Consider the following 17,875-nt stretch of genomic DNA (forward strand, 5'->3'; position numbering starts at 1 on the left):
TTTGTTTGTTTCATTGTTCTTTACACTATAATACATATCTTTGGTAGCAGAATGTATCGTCTTTCAGATAATTTGCCTTGGGAAAAATATCAATAGTATATTTTCCTTAAGAGTCAGAAATTGCTAGATGGAAGGAGATACCTGAAAATGCTATGTTTAACAGAGGTACATACTTAGTAATGGTTTTTATGTCTGAAATGTTACTTTGAAAACTATTTAAGACAGTATGCTTATATTAAAGTGGAGTTTAAATTTACCATCCTTCCTAGTTGTGATTAACATCATCTAATGCTAATAAATATGACAGTACATAAGCTGTCTTTAGATATTTTAACTGGTCTTAGTTTGCAAAAAAGTTTTTAAAATAGAATGCTCTCAGTAATCAAATATTAAAAAGTATATTTCATTTCCATGAATTTATACTAGTATTCTAACTGACAAAAGTCTCTGAGTTTATATATGTGTGTGTGTGTGTGTGTGTGTGTGTGTGTGTGTGTGTGTGTGTGTGTGTGTAAAACAGCATCAGTAGCTTTAAATCATGGATTTTGTGATTAAAACATGCACTAATTAGATAATAAGGAATGGAAAGTTTTAAGTTCAGGGACCACGTCTAAGTTGATAGTGAATGTCAATGTAATGTGTTGTTATACAATGTTTTAGATACACATCTTTGTTCAAAGAAGAAATTTATTTTTCACTCAAAGACTTCTGGTGCCTGTGTGATTCCACTGTTAGGTGAACTCTTTTTTTCCTCCTTTCAATGTCAGAAAAACAAAGGACGAGAGAGAGAGAGAAAGAGAGAGACAGACAGAAAGACACAACGACACAATACCACACCACACCACACCACACCACACCACACCACACCACACCACACCACACCACACCACAGTCTGGCTCCACAACTTGTGAAATTTCCCTTATGTGTTGGGTCCTTGTGCAAAGTAAGTCCTGTGCTCTACCAGCTGTGCTATCTCCTGGCCTTTGTCTTTTGAATTTCAATGTACTCTTAGAATATTCTGTAAAACATTTTTATTGCATATTACGTTACAGAGATTTGGCATAGTACAACATATAAGTTTTACTTATAATCATGAATTCATTGTTGCTGAATGTGTCAGTGTCAGAGTTAATTCTGAACAGAAATTCAAATGCAAATACATAGCTACTAGTCATCTATGTAATACATAGCTACTAGTCATCTATGTAAATTTGTGAATCTCATTGCATCGGACAAAAGAGATTGCTTGAAACCTAGCTAAATTATTGGCAAAGTTATATTTGTCTTTTTTCTGTGGACATTTGTAAGGCTTAGAGAGCTCATTTCCAAAGGGAAAAATGATACATCATTAAATCATTTCCCAAGTTCACATAATAAAAATATTGCTAGACACAATCCTTGGACTGATTAAATTTGAGTTGACTAACTTCATTACTAATTTGAACATTTAGAATACTATATTATTATATATAAATAGATTAGATTAAGTTTATATTTTACATTTTTGCAATCCTCTGCTAAAATACTAATTCCATGGTAAAATTCCTTATATGGAACATTTTAAAGTAATTTGTAATAGAATTTGCTTCTTAATGTCAGCATTAGATATAATTTATCTCTTACTTATCATTGCCTAGACAAAATAACTTGCCTCACGAAATGACTTTGAACTAGCCTAGTTCAGAAGGTCGGAGTAGCGTTCTAGGCAGAATCATGACTAGGAGCATACCATATCATGATTTTCCTGGTAGAAATATCCCTAATATGTTGTTTCTGTTACATATGGTATGTAGGTCTTAAAGTACTACAGAGTCGTTAAGATACTACAGACTAAAATCAGTGAAAGCAAAATAATTGTAGAACACACCAAGTTACTTTTTTGATGATTTCAGTGTCAGGCTAAGGCTCTCTAATACTTAGCTATCCATAGACGGAAGGGAGTACGGACAAGACCAACATGACATTGGCAGACGTACAGAATAAGTGGAAGTGTCACACGTTGGCAGTATAACAGTATTGGAAAACTGAGGATTTCTAATACATTGCAACATACACTGTTTTAGAACTCAGTGATTCCGCTCCTCTTGATAGACCCCTGTGAAACGAATCCATTTTTATCTTTTATCTATAGCAACTACTGCCCACAACCAAATATATATATATATATGTATATATCAATAGAAAAGTAATCAGCAGAATGGAAGGTGGTAGTCAGTGCAATGCAGTACGTTGATGTGGTACGTACACAGTGAGGGAATTCTGACAGCAGCAAATGGAGAGGAAATAATAACTATTGTGATGCTGTCACACGGAAAGATAGGCAAAAGCAACTTCTGATGCTAGAAATCAGAATGGTGATTCTCTGAGGGGTGCAGAGGACAGCACTGGTCGCAAAGAACATGAGCACGTTTCTGTCATCACGAGGATGCTTTACATCTTGGTCTGGGTAACAGTCTCATGAGTGCTTACATATATTAAAAAAATTGAGTTCTGTGTTTTTAGATTTGGATATCATATGGAAATTGTCTCTGAATTGTGTAGTGATTGAAACAAATTGAGGTACTGATAATAGACACAATTAGTCTAAGAGTAAGGATGTAATTTTTTTTTTGTGTGTGTGTGTGTGTGTGTGTTTTAATTGTTGTAGTTATTGATGTCGTTGTTGAATAGGACAGAGAGAAATGGAGAGAGGAGGGGAAGACAGAGAGGGGGAGAGAAAGACAGACACCTGCAGACCTGCTTCACCGCTTGTGAAGAGACTCCCCTGCAGGTGGGGAGCCGGGGGCTTGAAACAGGATCCTTATGCCGGTCCTTGCGCTTTGCGCCACCTGCGCTCAACCCGCTGCGCTACCGCCCGACTCCCAAGAATGTAATTTTTTAAAGGCTACTGTTTTAATACACAGAACTACTGAAGACGGAATAAACCTAGTAAGAATTATGCAAGAAGATGGTTAGATACTGTTGAGACACACAAGTGAATAATTGCATAACCCCTTTTAAAAAATACTTATTTTTAATTAATTAATTTTACCAGGGCACTGATCAGCTCTGGCTTACAGTGGTGTGTGTTGGTTGGGGATTGAACCTGGGACCTTGGAGCCTTAGGCATGAGAGTCTTTTTGCATAACCACTATGCTATCTACCTCCACCCACAAGTGCATAACTGGACACACATGCTATTCCATATATTGGAAGGCTGAGAATTGTAAAATTAGTTCTCCTTACCTCGATTTAGGGATGTAGTATCATCTAAAGCAAAATACTAGTGGATTTTTATAAGAGAGCAACAGGTTAGTAAGTCCTTCTCTCTTTCCTTTTTTATTTCTTCATTCCCTTTTTTCCTTTTCCCTTCTCTCACTTCCCTTTTCTTTTTTTTGATTGATGTAAGCAGCTTAAATGGTGAGTGTGTTTATCAGTATATATGATGCTTCCCTAAAAAAAGGACTTGAGTGATCAAAAGTTGAGTATTTCAGACATTGATACTATGATGCAATTTAAATAATAGTATGAAATACAGGTATGACTCTTGCTGAAGAACAAATTAGCAGGGAAAGTAGCTGCTTATATCTTACTCATGTATTTTTTAATATTTATTTATTTATTTCTTTTTTGTTGCCCTTTTACTGTTGTTGTAGTTATTAGTTATTGATGTCGTTGTTAGATAGGACAGAGAGAAATAGAGAGAGGGGAAGACAGAGAGGGAAAGAGTAACACAGACACCTGTAGACCTGCTTCACCGCATGTGAAGCGACTCCTCTGCAGGTGGGGAGCTGGGGGCTCGAACCAGGATCCTCACGCTGGTCCTTGTGCTTTGCACCACCTGCGCTTAACCTGCTGCACTACCGCCTGACTCCCTCATATATTTTTATTTCACCTGGTCAGTCCTGTCACTAGTCACACATGTTTTGGGGATGAAGCAGAATCAGGCGTCCTCCCTGTAAATGTCGACGGGACAGACTGGTTGAGAGTAAATATTTCTGGTGCAGCATGTGGAAGACTTTTTTAATGTTCTTTAGGGGTGGGGAGGAAGTTGGAAGAGGAAACCTATGAGCATGTATATAAGAAAAGACTGTTTGATACAAGACCTCACCATAATTTATGCTATTTATATGTAGCTGTATCCTATAAAGTAATGCCACTAGTTGATTCTGTTCTCCCTGGTCTAAGCCTTTTGGAGACAATATTTCAGAGAACAAGTCCATACTCTCAGAGGGATAAAGAATAGGGAAACTCTCAAGGAAGGGGATTGGATATGGAGCTCTGGGGGTGGGCAGTGTGTGCTGATGTACCCCTCTTATCCTATGGTCTTGTCAATGTTTCCGTTTTATAAATAAAAAGAAATAATCAAAAAAAGTAAAAACGAATGTTAAACTCTAAATCAAGTAACTACAAAGCCACACACGGTATTCGTTTGTAAACTGTAGCATCCTAATGGAACCTTCTTTGTGTGGTTTAAGATTCAAGTAAGCCTATCTCTTTGAATCTCATGCTTTCATTTGATGAATGGTGCTGGTGAGCATATCTACAGAAAGCTGATTAATAAAAGCATGTTAGGGATGTCTGGGTTTTAAATAGGTTGAGTTATTAACTTAAAATATCTTTATTTATTTTGGATAGAATCAGTAATTGAGAGGGGGAGCAGGGTGGGGGCGGAGAGATACCTGTAGCACTGTTTCACTGCTACAGGTGAGGCTGGGGGTCTTGAACCTGGGTCCTTGTGCGTTAACACGTGCACCCTACTGGAGGTGTTAGCACCCTACCCTCAGTTGTTGACTATTATAGGGAGCATGGGACCTACTTTCATTCACTCTGATTTTAACATTTTCATTTATAAAAAAAAAACTTCACTTGTTATTAATTAATTAGTTGATTAGTAGCCAGGAATTTCTCAGCTGTGATTTATGATGATGTCAGGGATTGAACCTTCAGTGCCCAAGGCCTTAAAGTCTGTTGCATTACCACTGGTTCAATTTCACGGGCCCCTATATCTGGATTTTAAAATTTGCAAATTGAGTACATTTTGCAGAAATTAGGTAAGTTTAGGTTTTCGGTAACTTCTGTTTGTGTTTGCCTGACGATGATCATGTCTCTAATCTAGTGTATTCAATTACAGAAAAGGACTCATTTCTTATTAGAGTTTTATTACAATCAGGATGATACATATGTTATATATATATTAGACATTTACCAAAATATTCAGGATTCAGTGTAGTTTTCCTAGAATATAATACAGAATTGAACAGTAGACCTCTCTAGTTGGCTTCTTGGCTTTTTCTACTCTATCTTTCTGAAAACTTACTTTCTGTCAACAGTAGGACTATTTTAGATAAATTCTGATTTTCTTCTACTACAATTATTTGAGCAGCTTCAAGGAGTCATGATACTGAGTGCTAAATCATTTATGAAAAAAGCTCTGGGACCGAGATTATATGTAAGAGTTGATTTTGGGCAGAGTAGTGTTACTATGTTGGATTATTCTGGAAAATGATAAGAGAGCAAATTTTACTTATGTCATTTTGATATGCAAAGAAACGCTTTATTCTAGATTCATATGATAATCCTAGTATATGTATTTTAAAATTTTTTTATGTTTATTTTCCCTATTGTTGCCCTTGTTGTTTTTCATTGTTGTTGTTATTGATGTCGTCATTGTTGGACAGGACAGAGAGAAATGGAGAGAGGAGGGGAAGACAGAGAGGGGGAGAGAAAGACAGACACCTGCAGACCTGCTTCACCGCCTGTGAAGTGACTCCCCTGTAGGTGGGGAGCAGGGGGCTCCAACCAGAATCCTTATGCTGGTGGTTCTCGTGCTTTGCGCCATGTGCGCTTAACCCACCGTTAATCCTAGTATAATCCTAGTATATTGTATCTAATGTTGTTTTACAAGTACTTTCCATACTGGTAAGAGGTATTTTTCTTAGTTAAGAAGTATTGTTACTTTACAACTGTCGGATCGTAGGGAAAATCATGCTGCTTTTTTCAGTGTTTTCCTATGCAAAAAATCAGTCATGACTTTTTCAACAATCCAGTAATGTGACAGGGCAAACTCTTAAGGTAAAGATAATGGAAGATGATTAAGATGTTCTCGGATGACAAGTTGAAAAACTCATACTGGCTTAGAACTTTATAATTTGCACAAGATGATTTAAACCACCCGAGCAGACTTGCCTCTTGAGTCAATTTACACATGTCGCGCAAGCAGGCTCTGTGTCTAGTTGATTTATAAGTGGGGAGGCCGTCAGCAAACAAAGTCGAATTACCTCCGTCCCATTCGGATATGTTCTTCTGTAGTTGAGGTTTTTTTTTTTTTTTTTTTTTTTTTTCAAAGAGGCTATTTTTGATGTGGAGCAGTGGCCCACTGTGTTAGCGTATCAGTGTAGTCTCAAAGACCCCAGTTAAGGCTTCTGTTCTGAACTTGCAGCAGGGAAGGGCTGCAGGTGTCTCTCGGTCTCTCTCCCTCTCTGTCTCCCCCTTCCCTCTCAATTTCTCTGTCTCCATACAAAATAAATAAATAAAAACATTTTAAAATGAGCTTGATCTTTATTATTCTGCTGTGTAGCTATGTATTTAATTAGTTTTTTTTTTTAATTTTAGCTAAACTTCTGAGTTTTATTTTGCTTTACTTATGTGCTGTTCTCTGGAACTGAAGGGAAACATAGAATTGCCCTTAGATATCTTTTGTTTATAGAAATGGAAGTTTATGGTCAGTGCAGTAAGCATACAGTTTGTCCCATTTTCAGTGTTTCCTTGATAATTCAACGTAATTATTATAGAGGCCAGGTGGTCACACACCTGGTTGAGAGCATATGTTGCAAAGTAATTATTAGAAAAGCTAGTTTTGTGTTGTTTTAATTTAGTAATGTCTTAGCTTTTATGTGTGCTATATTCCTGGTGCTGAACCCAGTTTGTTGAAAAACCCATTTAATATATCTCTATTTCATAACACTGCCTTTCCACATTTAAACTTTTCTTTTTTACTTAGAGAAAAAGGCAGCATATCTTCTGTAGGCATTGCTACTGCCACATTCTTCAAATTCATCTTTTTTTAGTAAAGTTAGTGTTAAATAATTATCTTCCCGAATAAATAATAATTCCCCCAATACATGATCTAGACACTTAAGTAATCAAAATCATTATAATATGCTCGTGCCTGTGGGGTACAACATTAATAGTTTTTTTTTTCATCATTTTTTTTTTCTCCATTGCTTTTAAGAGTTCTTGAAGCCAGCATAGCTGAAAACAAAGCTTGCTTAAAGAGGACACCCACGGAAGTCTGGCGGGATTCTCGGAATCCATATGATAGGAAAAGGCAGGATAAAGCTCCTGTTGGGCTTAAGAACGTCGGCAACACTTGTTGGTTCAGCGCTGTTATTCAGGTAAGCATCTTAATGCGGAGCTTCTCTACGGAGCTGTGGAAAGTGTGCTGGAGGATTGCGTTTCTTTGACGTTGTCTGCTTTCAACATCAGTCAGGCCAGATTTCAATACACCGCTCTGCCCGATTTGCTGGTTTGGGAGTTGAAATACTCATCATCCCCCCCCTACTCCTCACTTCTGATCTAGCATTTCACATTACAGTAGCACCTGTGTTTTTCACTGATGTGGGAATTAAAATTCTCCCTGTTCCGGACTGCTTAGAATGTTGTTAGAATGGAAAGAAGATTTTTTTTTTTGTATTTATTTTTCTTTTCAGATTTGGGTTTGGATTTGGCCAATATTTGAAACCATAGCTGTTTTTGTTGTTGTTGACAAATTTATTTGTACATATTTGTAGGAAGATAGTCACTGAAATACTATTTAATATCTAAAATCCTTTCCTATATGGTGGTTATTAATTTACTGTTGTCAGTGCAATCATGTGGATAGAATAAATCAAAGATAAAGTTGTCAGGCTAGCAAGATAGTTGGCCTGGGGCCCATGCTACTAATGTACGTTTGAGCCTGTAACCCCACTGCACTGGGAGAATCTTAGGTGCTGTGTGGCCTCTATCTCTGTATGAGAAGACCTATTTGAAGTGATAACAAAATAATATGGAATGACCACTTTTTGTTTTAGTAAGATAGACTGCACTCAGTATCTTAGTTCAAATTTGAAATAGTTACACATCTACCAGTATTTTTACCTCAGTATTGTTCATGGGTAAGAATGCCTTGCTTTCTGATCTTTGCCATTGGATTTGCTTTCTCCTTTGGAATATCAGTGAATTAAATTATTACTTAGAGGTAAATATTCTTTCTCCAGTCTGGGGTGTTAAGATTCAAGTATGTGCATCTTCTTGCCCTGGCTTTTCCCGTTTTTGAATGTCTTGGAAGTATTTAAAATTTGGGGCCCGTATTTCTAACTTGTCTTGTACACTCTTGGTTTACTCAGAGACTTATTGACCCCTGCGACTAGTCTTAAAGACCTCTTTTGAATTCAGATATATTCCACAGCTTGTGGGCTGCATGGTAGGCATTATATAGTCATGGGCTTCCTGGTAAGTCATAGAATCCTGAGTTGCTTAAAATCCATGTATTCTGAGGACAGAGAGCATTATCCTCTGGGTCGTTTTATAGCAGAGGACAGTACTATTCCTGGGAGTACTTCTGTGGGAGTTTTCCCCGCAGGCAGTTATTGGACTAGTGATAAGTGAACCCAAAGGGAGCAGAGGGAAAACCAGAAATCCTAAACCAAGAACATTTACAGTCAAAAACAGCCATCTTCTCTGCCTCAAACTTCATACCTTGGTCCCACTTCATATAAGTGACCATCTCTCTCTCTCTCTCCTCTTACTCATTTTCAAAGTGACATCACACTTTCCACTGTGACAACGGTAGTGGCTTCATTTCACCTGCCTCAAATTACCCTTCCCTCCCCCTGCCGATGTAAGCTCCATTTTAAAAATAGCCCCCGCCCGCGTTTCCGTGTTCTTTAACTTACACGTTTGCAGTGAGTCCCAGGGAGCAGGCACCTGAAACCCAGCGTCTTCTCCGAGCTGAGCTGCGATGGCCAGCTTCTGCTTGTCCGTTCTCTGTTTTCTCAGTGCTTGCTTTTAGTGCTCTTTCATTGCTCAGACATCTGTTCGAGTTTGTCTCTTAAATACATTAGCTCCACTTTTTGTTTGGCATTTTTTATCACCAAGAGCTTCTCTGCCTCCAGTCCAGACTGGATCTGAGTCTCTGTGATGTAAGCATGCTTGCTGCGTTTTAGAAGTAGTGAATGGGAAATAGAGAAGGAAAATTTCGGGGGTGTGATCAGTGTCCCATTTTTTATTCTGTCCTCTAATTTTTAAATTTCACCCTCTCACCCTGCCATGACACTCTCTCTCTCTTGCTCTCCTTCCCTTCCCTTCCCTTCCCTTCCCTTCCCTTCCCTTCCCTTCCCTTCCCTTCCCTTCCCTTCCCTTCCCTTCCCTTCCCTTCCCTTCCCTTCCCTTCCCTTCCCTTCCCTTCCCTTCCCTCCCCTCCCCTCCCCTTCCCTTCCCTTCCCTTCCCTTCCCTTCCCTTCCCTTCCCTTCCCTTCCCTTCCCTTCCCTTCCCTTCCCTTCCCTTTTACTTTTTTTTTTCCATTCAAGAGAGGTACCACAGTACTGCAGTTTCCTTCAATGCTGTGGGGGTCAGGCTTGAACCTGAGTTGCCCCCATGGAAATTAGCAGTACACCATCTAAGTAAGCTATTTCAACAGCCCCGCTCTGACTCGACTAATTTTTCAGTTATAACCAAACTTTGATTTTTTTTTTAATTTCTTTATTGGGGAATTAATGTTTTACATTCCGACAGTAAATACCAAACTTTGATTTCTTAATTATGCTTTCTACTTTCAGTCTCCACACCTTGAAACCCTAGTGATGTGATATTGATTTAATAACGATTGACAAGATTGTAGGATAAGGGGTACAATTCCACACAGTTCCCACCACCAGAGTTCCTCATCCCCTCCCCTGACAGCTTTCCTATTCTTTATCCCTCTGGGAGCGTGGACCCAGGGTCACTGTGGGATGCACAAGGTGGAAGGTCTGGCTTCTGCAATTGCTTCCCCACTGAACGCTGAACATGGGTGTTGGCAGGTGGATCCATACCCCCAGCCTGACTTTCTCTTTTCTTCACGGGGCAGTGCTCTGGGGAGGTGGCAGGGATGCAAAGGTTACACAGGCTCCTATGCTGAATGAATATGGGCCCCAGATCAGATTGATGGGCTCTACAGTTAATGGTATTTATATACTTGTTCCATATTTGGAAGCTACTGTCTGCCCAGATACAGTTTTCTAGTCCTATTTCCAACTCTGACACCATCTCCCCAGACAATGCCTTTAACCCATCTTCATGCTAGCTGTCAAGCTCAGGCAAAAATTAGTAAAGTCTTGGGCCCCTTGGAATCTCTCTCTCGCTCTCTCTCTTTTTTTTTTTAATTTGAGGAGCTACCACCAAGAAGAGTTTATCTTACTCACCCTGACTGTCCACCACTATCAACAATTTCTATTTTCCTTTATTGCCACAACTCTGGTTGTTTCCTACATGCTATGAGGATCCTCCTCTTTTATTAGCTCTCTGTGATTCGGAAGAGTTTGTAAAAATTCCTTAATAACAAGTTTTTAAGCACTCTTGAAAATTAGCATATTAATTTTGAACTCTGGGAAAGGTTATGTTACCAATGTGCATTAATCATAAACACAATTTAGACAGTAATGATAGTTATTCCTCTCCCAGCCCTTTTAAGGGAATTTATTTACCAGTGCTAAAATAGATAATAGTGGGGCTATGAAAAAAAAAAGTGTACAGTATTAGGAACTTAAAAAAAAAAACACCTCATTTCTACAATTTGTGAAATAATCCATTTTCACCTGTTGTACTTTGGGAAACAGTGTAAGGTTGTATCAGCCCTTGTTACTTTGTGGATCCCAACACAAAATAGAAATAGAACCAGGCTTTTGAAGGGATCACATAGCCTTAAAGCTGTAGGAATTTTGAGGTTAAGCTCTGAGAGAACAGGATGTTCAGAGAGTAAGCTCCTGTTTTATGCTGGTTTTATCCTAGGAACAAGTCCAGAAGTGACTCTTGAGTGAATAGGAAGCTGAGCAAAATTTTGTACAGACTTAGAGGCTTAGTAAACATACCGGTTTGTTTGAGACTTCAGGTTTTATATATATATGGGCCTGAGAACTTAAAAACTAAAAAATGGGAACAGACCAGGCCTCATAGTTTATGAAGCTTAACTTCAGGATATCTCAGAATAGATTAAAATAAATTGATTCTGTGCTGCCAATGGCCCCATGCCTGCTATCTCCCAGGGGCCAAATCAAAATTATTTCTGATAATAGTATCTACCACTTAGACTTCTGGACTGTCTTGCACTCAGATCAGTAATCCAGAACATTACATGTGTTATAGAATTCAAGAGAAAATAATAGGTATTAGAAATAAATACATAGAGGGAGTTGGGCAGTAGTGCATCGGGGTAAGCGCACGTGGTGCGAAGTGCAAGGACCAGTGCAGGGAACTTCGTTCGAGCCCCAGGCTCCCCACCTGCAGGGGAGTCACTTCATAAGCGGTGAAGCACGTCTGCAAGTGTCTTTCTCTTCCCCTCTCTTCCCCTCCTCTCTCCATTTCTCTCTGTCCTATCCAACAATGACGATATCAATAATAACTACAACAGTAAAACGACAAGGGAAACAAAAGGGAATAAATAAATATTTAAAAAAAAAAGAGAAATACATAGGGAAGCGTGGAAGTAGATTATTATAATAATTGTATTATGCCTGCGGAATTATAAACCAAGGTTGAGAAATCTGATAGAAACTAAAAACTATGGCAAGCAAAATAGAAAACTTAAGACTCTTGATGGTTAGCAGCACACTAGAAACAACTGCATCGAGTATTAGGCCACTGGTCTGACGAATGTTTGTGGATTAACATAGGTATCCTGTGAACTATTATTCTGAGCATGGCCACATTTGAAAGCTCTTGCTTTTGCTCTTTTTTATTTTGTCGTTTTCATTGATTTGCGCTGCCACATCTTTCATCAAGATGATTAACACAATTTAATCTCTTGAGATTCTTTTTTTAAAATATTTTTTATACTTATTTATTCCTTTTTGTTATCCTTGTTTTTTTATTGTTATAGTTATTATTATTGTTGTCATTGTTGGATAGGACAGAGAGACATGGAGAGAGGAGGGAAGACAGAGAGGGGGAGAGAAAGACAGACACCTGCAGACCTGCTTCACTGCCTGTGAAGCGACTCCCCTGCAGGTGGGGAGCCGGGGGCTCGAACCGGGATCCTTACGCTGGTCCTTGCGCTTTGCGCCACCTGAGCTTAACCCACTGCACTACAGCCTGACTCCCTATCTCTTGAGATTCTAATACGTTATTCCCATGTGATGGTTTTTAGACTTTATAAACCGATTCATAGAATAGAATATATATATATATATATATATATATATATATATATTTACATTGTAAAACAGCTTGCACAAATACATATCTTTGTAAAATATCTTCAGTGAGAATCTTACAGATAATCTGTGCTGAATTTCCTGTGCATGTTCTTAATCCTGATACTTTTCCAAGCTACATCATGCCATTTTAGTAACAAATGTTGATCATGGCTATAGTTTTTAAAAACATAGCTCCAGTAATCCTCTCCTGGGGCACCTTTTATGTTTCCTTGCACTCTGTGGTCGCTGTCTCTATAGTGTGCAGATGTATTTCTCATTTATCTCCATTTCTAGATGGATTGGCTCCTTGAGTATAAACAAGATATGTGGTTCATTTTGTCAGTATTCGCCTAACAGCTGCGACATAGATTTATTTCTACTGCATTTTTTGCAGAATTAATGTCATTATGTAATTTTCTTTAGTACACTTATTTAGTTCAACAAATAGAATTTAAAGCACATTAAAATAAGCTTTAAAAAATCTATACTTTTGTGTGTGTGCAATTGTTTTTCATGTTTAATTTTCTGCCTTGTGTTAGAATAATTTCTGTAAATCCAGAGTGGTTTGTTAGAATATAAGAAATAATGACTTTTATTCAGGGACAAGTAGGATTTTTTTTGTGGTAGTTATAAAAACTCTGTACATAATCATTATAGTTGTCAAAACTATCTAGGACAAGTCATAATTTTGTAATTCAGTGGATAGATTTCTCCTAAGATTATCTTAAATTGTTACTCTTTTTCAGTCTTTATTCAACCTTTTGGAATTTAGAAGATTAGTTCTGAATTACAAACCTCCATCAAATGCTCAAGATTTACCTCGAAACCAAAAGGTAAGATCATGAGGGATTTTTAAGCCACATTCATATGATGTTCACATTTTTAAAATCTGTTCTTGCTTTTGTTCTATTTGCCTCATTGAATCTGAAACCGTTAACTTTGAATGTCAGCCCATTAATGTCAATTGATTTCTTATTTGTCAATGTATTATCAATGATTTTTCTTTACCCCTTTGTTAAATATGTCAATAGCCTGATGTTAAGTTAGTAATTGCCCTTTTTTGGGGTTCAGGGGTGAGAGAACCCAAATTTTCAGGAAAATTAACCAGTTATAATTTCAGTTGTTTTTTCCTTAGTTGTCCAAAATTGTGTAGAAATCAAGGCATAATTTACTCATTCCTTTAGATGAGTCCTTTAAGAAGTAGTTTTGAATTGAGATTTTATAGCTCCTGTGCTATGAGTCAATGTTGTTAGACCATATAATGTGACAACACAGACACATTTTTGTTACCTGGGTTCTTGTAGAAACAGATCAAATTATTTGGTCTGTCACTACTCATTTCCTTACCTGGAAAATGTAAGCAGTGATCTGAATTATTTCATAGAGTTGCTCTGAGAATTGTATTAGATAAAATACGTAAAGAGCCTAACAGTACCTGATACATAGTAAGTATCAGGTGGTGGTTATTATATTGTTAATAGTGGATTTTCAAAAAAAAAGAACTTAGCATACTTACTGTAGTTAATGGAAGAAATCATTAAGATGGACTTGAATGTCAAGCCTTGGGGATTTTTTTTGTCATCAGTATTTTGTTTCTGTAAATGGCACTGGTCACAAAGACAAGATTTTAAGTTTCATGAAAGTGTTGCGTTCTGTGTGGCTTGCTTGTTGCAATGAGAAATTGTCAGCTTGTATTTTTTTAGGACATAGTTGACAACCACTTTTTCTGCAAACATTTGAAATACAGTACAAGATAGTGGGAACGTGAGTTGAGTTACAACTGACATTTCAGGCTATGACCTTTGGTCTGCAGAGTATCAGACTGGTAAACAAGATATGTTCAAAAGGGAACCGGGATAAAGCAACAATCCACCCTATTCTCAGAGGAACTGAGCAAGGCCTCTTCAGTTCTTATCATGTTTACATGAAGCCTTTTGGACTCTCCCCTCCCTTTATTACAGTTTGTTGATACCAGTAGTCCCTACTGGCAATGTCTCCGTTGAGTTAGATTTTTAATTTTATGACATAATAGGTCTTTCTTTTTTTTTAAGACTAAGTTTTATACTGTCCCCTAATAAAATAATGGTGATATTTCTGTTTGAATACTAAAATTGGTTTGGAGGTTATGAAAGTTCAGCTAAATATAAGGGGAATGTATAATTCCAGTCTTTTAAAAAAAATTTAAAAAAAAATATTTATTTATTTTCCCTTTTGCTGCCCTTGTTGTTTATCCTTGTTGTCGTTATTGCTGTCGTTGTTGGATAGGACAGAGAAAAATGGAGAGAGGAGGGGAAGACAGAGGGGGAGAGAAAGAGAGTCACCTGCAGACCTGCTTCACCGCCTGTGAAGCGACTCCCCTGCAGGTGGGGAGCCGGGGGCTCGAACCGGGATCCTTATGCCGGTCCTTGTGCTTCATGCGCTTAACCCACTGTGCTACCGCCCGATTCCTTCTGACATGTAATTTTTTTAATGAATCTTTTTAAAAATATTTATTTATTTATTTATTCCCTTTTTGTTGTCCTTATTGTTTTATTGTTGTAGTTGTTGTTGGATAAGACAGAGAGAAATGGAGAGAGGAGGGGAAGACAGAGAGGGGGAGAGAAAGACAGACACCTGCAGACCTGCTTCACCGCCTGTGAAGCGACTCCCCTGCAGGTGGGGAGCCGGGGGCTCGAACCGGGATCCTTAAGCCGGAGCTTGTGCTTTGCACCATGTGCGCTTAACCCGCTGCGCTATGCCCGACACCCAATTCCAGTCTTTTCTGTGTCTTTATAAGTTTTCATTCATTTTATTGGCAGTTTAATGGTTTACACAGTTCCTGACAGATGGGTCCAGTGTCTCACCTCACCTTGATGGGTGGATGCCTCTAACCTGGGCCCATTTCCACCAACTTGCACCATGACCCGACACCCTGTAGATACCTAACCGCCTTCCCTCTCTTCTCCAGAGTCTCTTGTCCTGGTGACACCCAGTCCAACTTTCATTTTGTGTTTTCTCTCTTTGTTTCTTAAATTCCACCTATGATTGAGGTCATTAAGTATTTGTCATTCTCTTTTTGACGTATCTCACACACCGTATTCTATTCTTCAGACTTCATTCAAGAAGGCAAAGGAGACAACTTCATTAATTTTAAGAGCTAATTAACATTCCGTTGTGTCTATACACCACAACTTTCTTAGCCGCTCGTCTATCATTGGGCATCTGGGTTGCTTCTGAATAAGGGTGTGCAGAGGTCTTTTGGGATAGGCATTTTTCCTTCCTTTGGTTATATTCCCAGGAGAGGAATTGTCCAGTCAAAAGTGAGGCTCATTTTTAGCTTTCTGATTCCGCTGAGTCTCCAGATTGTTTTCCACAGTATTGGGCCAAGTTACATCCCCACCGGCCACGGTAGAAGGGTTCCTTTACCCCACTTGGCACATTTGTCCCGTCTGATATATGACATTCTCACAGATGTCTTCAGTGACTCATTCATTTGCAAGGAAGACACAGACAAAAATACACTGATGGGATTACATGAAATTGAAAAGCTTCTACATAGCAAATGAAACCACCACCCAAGTAGACTCCTTAAGAATGGGAACAAATCTTTTTATGCCATATATCAAACAAAAGTTTAATAACCAAAATATATGAAGAGCTCACCAGACTCAGCAGCAATGATAACAGAGATCAAGCAACCCCCTCTAAAAGTGGGAAGAGGATATGGACAGATAGTCACCAAACAAGAGATCCAAAGGGCCAGTCGTCACGTGAAAAAATGCTCCAAGTCATTGATTGGCAAAGAAATGCAAATAAAGACAACAATGAGATAACCACTTCACTTCTGTGAGAGTGTCTCACTTCAGAAAGGACAATGACAACAAATATCAAGAGAGATTGCTGGGGTAAAGGAACCCTTCTGCACTGGTGATGGGAATGTAAATGATCCAACTCCTGTGGACAGCATTCTGGGGCACTCTCAGTAGGTTAGGCCATACCCTTGGGAGTCCGGCGGTAGCGCAGCAGGTTAAGCACAGGTGGCACAAAGTGCAGGGACCGGCTTAAGGATCCTGGTTCAAGCCCCCGGCTCCCCACCTGCAGGGGAGTCACTTCACAAGCTTTGAAGCAGGTCTGCAGGTGTCTGTCTTTCTCTCCCCCTCTCTGTCTTCCCCTCCTCTCTCCATTTCTCTCTGTCCTATCCAACAACGATGACATCAAAACAACAACAATAATAACTATAACAATAAAACAACAAGGGCAACAAAAGGGAAGAAATAAATAAAAAAAAAAAATTAAAAAAAAAAACTGGACCTCCTGTTGGACCCTGCTATTCCTGGGGATATATCCTAAGGAACCAAACATACCCATCCAAAAAGATCTGTGTGCACATATGCTCATAGCAGCCCAATTTGTAATAGCCCAAACTTGGAAGCAACCTCAATGTCCAACAACAGGTGAGTGGCTGAGAAAGCTGTGGTCTATATACACAGTGGGATACTACTCAGCTATTCAGAATGATGACGTCACTTTCTTCACCTCATCTTGGGTGAGCTTGAAGGTATCACATAAAGTGTGATAAGCCAGAAAGAGAAGGATGAATAGGGGGGTGATTTCACTCATGGGAAAAGCTTGAGAAACAAGAACAGAAAGGGGAAACACAGTAAAGCTTGAACTGGTTTGGTGCAATTCAGCAAAGCAAAGAACTCTGGAGAAAGAGCACAGGGAAAGGGGTAGGTGGAGGAGGGGCTTTGAGGTCTTGTTACAGGGTGATGCCCAATTTGGGGGTGAAAGTATTCTGCAGACACCTTTCTTGTTGAGATGAGAATCTGTACTCATGTGCCAGGAACTGTACACTATAAGCCACAAACCTTCCCTCTGCCCACCTCCCCCCAAATAGGGACACTGAGTAAGAGTGTCCTTCCTTCAGGACCATTTTACTCCCAGACAGTGTACCAAAGGCCGTGAGCTAATCATGTGCCTTCTGAGATGAACTGTCTTTACGGCCTGGAAAAATCTCCGTTTGCGGGTGCCATAGACGGAAAGGTAGCCCTCAAACTCTACGTGGCAAGGTGACATTCGGAATTGTGTGACTAAAAGGAGGAACAGCAGCACATTTTAGTGTCCCAAGTTAAGTAACGGTTTCTCAGGTAGACCAGAAGCCCTGAAGTCAATTTAAATGAGAATTTATCACAACTGCAAATGTAGAATCTTTGAAGATTTAAAACAGGAATAAAGGCAAGCCATAGACTGGGATCAAATACTACTTGAACATGTTTCAGATAAAGAAATGGTGTCTACTAGAAATAGACCTATCCTCTGACCTAGTGATCCCTCTCAAGGGGGGTTACCCAGTGGAAACAAAAACACCGGTCAGAAAAGATCTGTGATGCCTATGCTCATAGCAGCAGAGTTTGCAACAGCCAAAGCCTGAAAGCAGACCAGATCAGCTACAGATGAGTGGCTAAAATAAGCAAACAAAAA

The 17,875-nt window shown here is 39.0% G+C and overlaps 1 protein-coding gene across 4 annotated transcripts in view; it reads left to right on the plus strand.

The window, feature by feature from the left end:
• Window positions 1-17,875, plus strand: part of USP25 (ubiquitin specific peptidase 25) — a 140,346-nt gene that overhangs the window by 39,344 nt on the left and 83,127 nt on the right. For all 4 annotated transcript variants that reach the window (XM_060172156.1, XM_060172157.1, XM_060172159.1 and 1 more), the window contains exons 5-6: window positions 7,215-7,377; window positions 13,162-13,248. In XM_060172156.1, coding sequence (XP_060028139.1) covers window positions 7,215-7,377; window positions 13,162-13,248 — 250 coding nt within the window. The remainder of the gene's footprint in view (window positions 1-7,214; window positions 7,378-13,161; window positions 13,249-17,875) is intronic.

The sequence above is a fragment of the Erinaceus europaeus genome, chromosome 14, assembly GCF_950295315.1.
Source record: "Erinaceus europaeus chromosome 14, mEriEur2.1, whole genome shotgun sequence".
NCBI lineage: Eukaryota > Metazoa > Chordata > Mammalia > Eulipotyphla > Erinaceidae > Erinaceus > Erinaceus europaeus.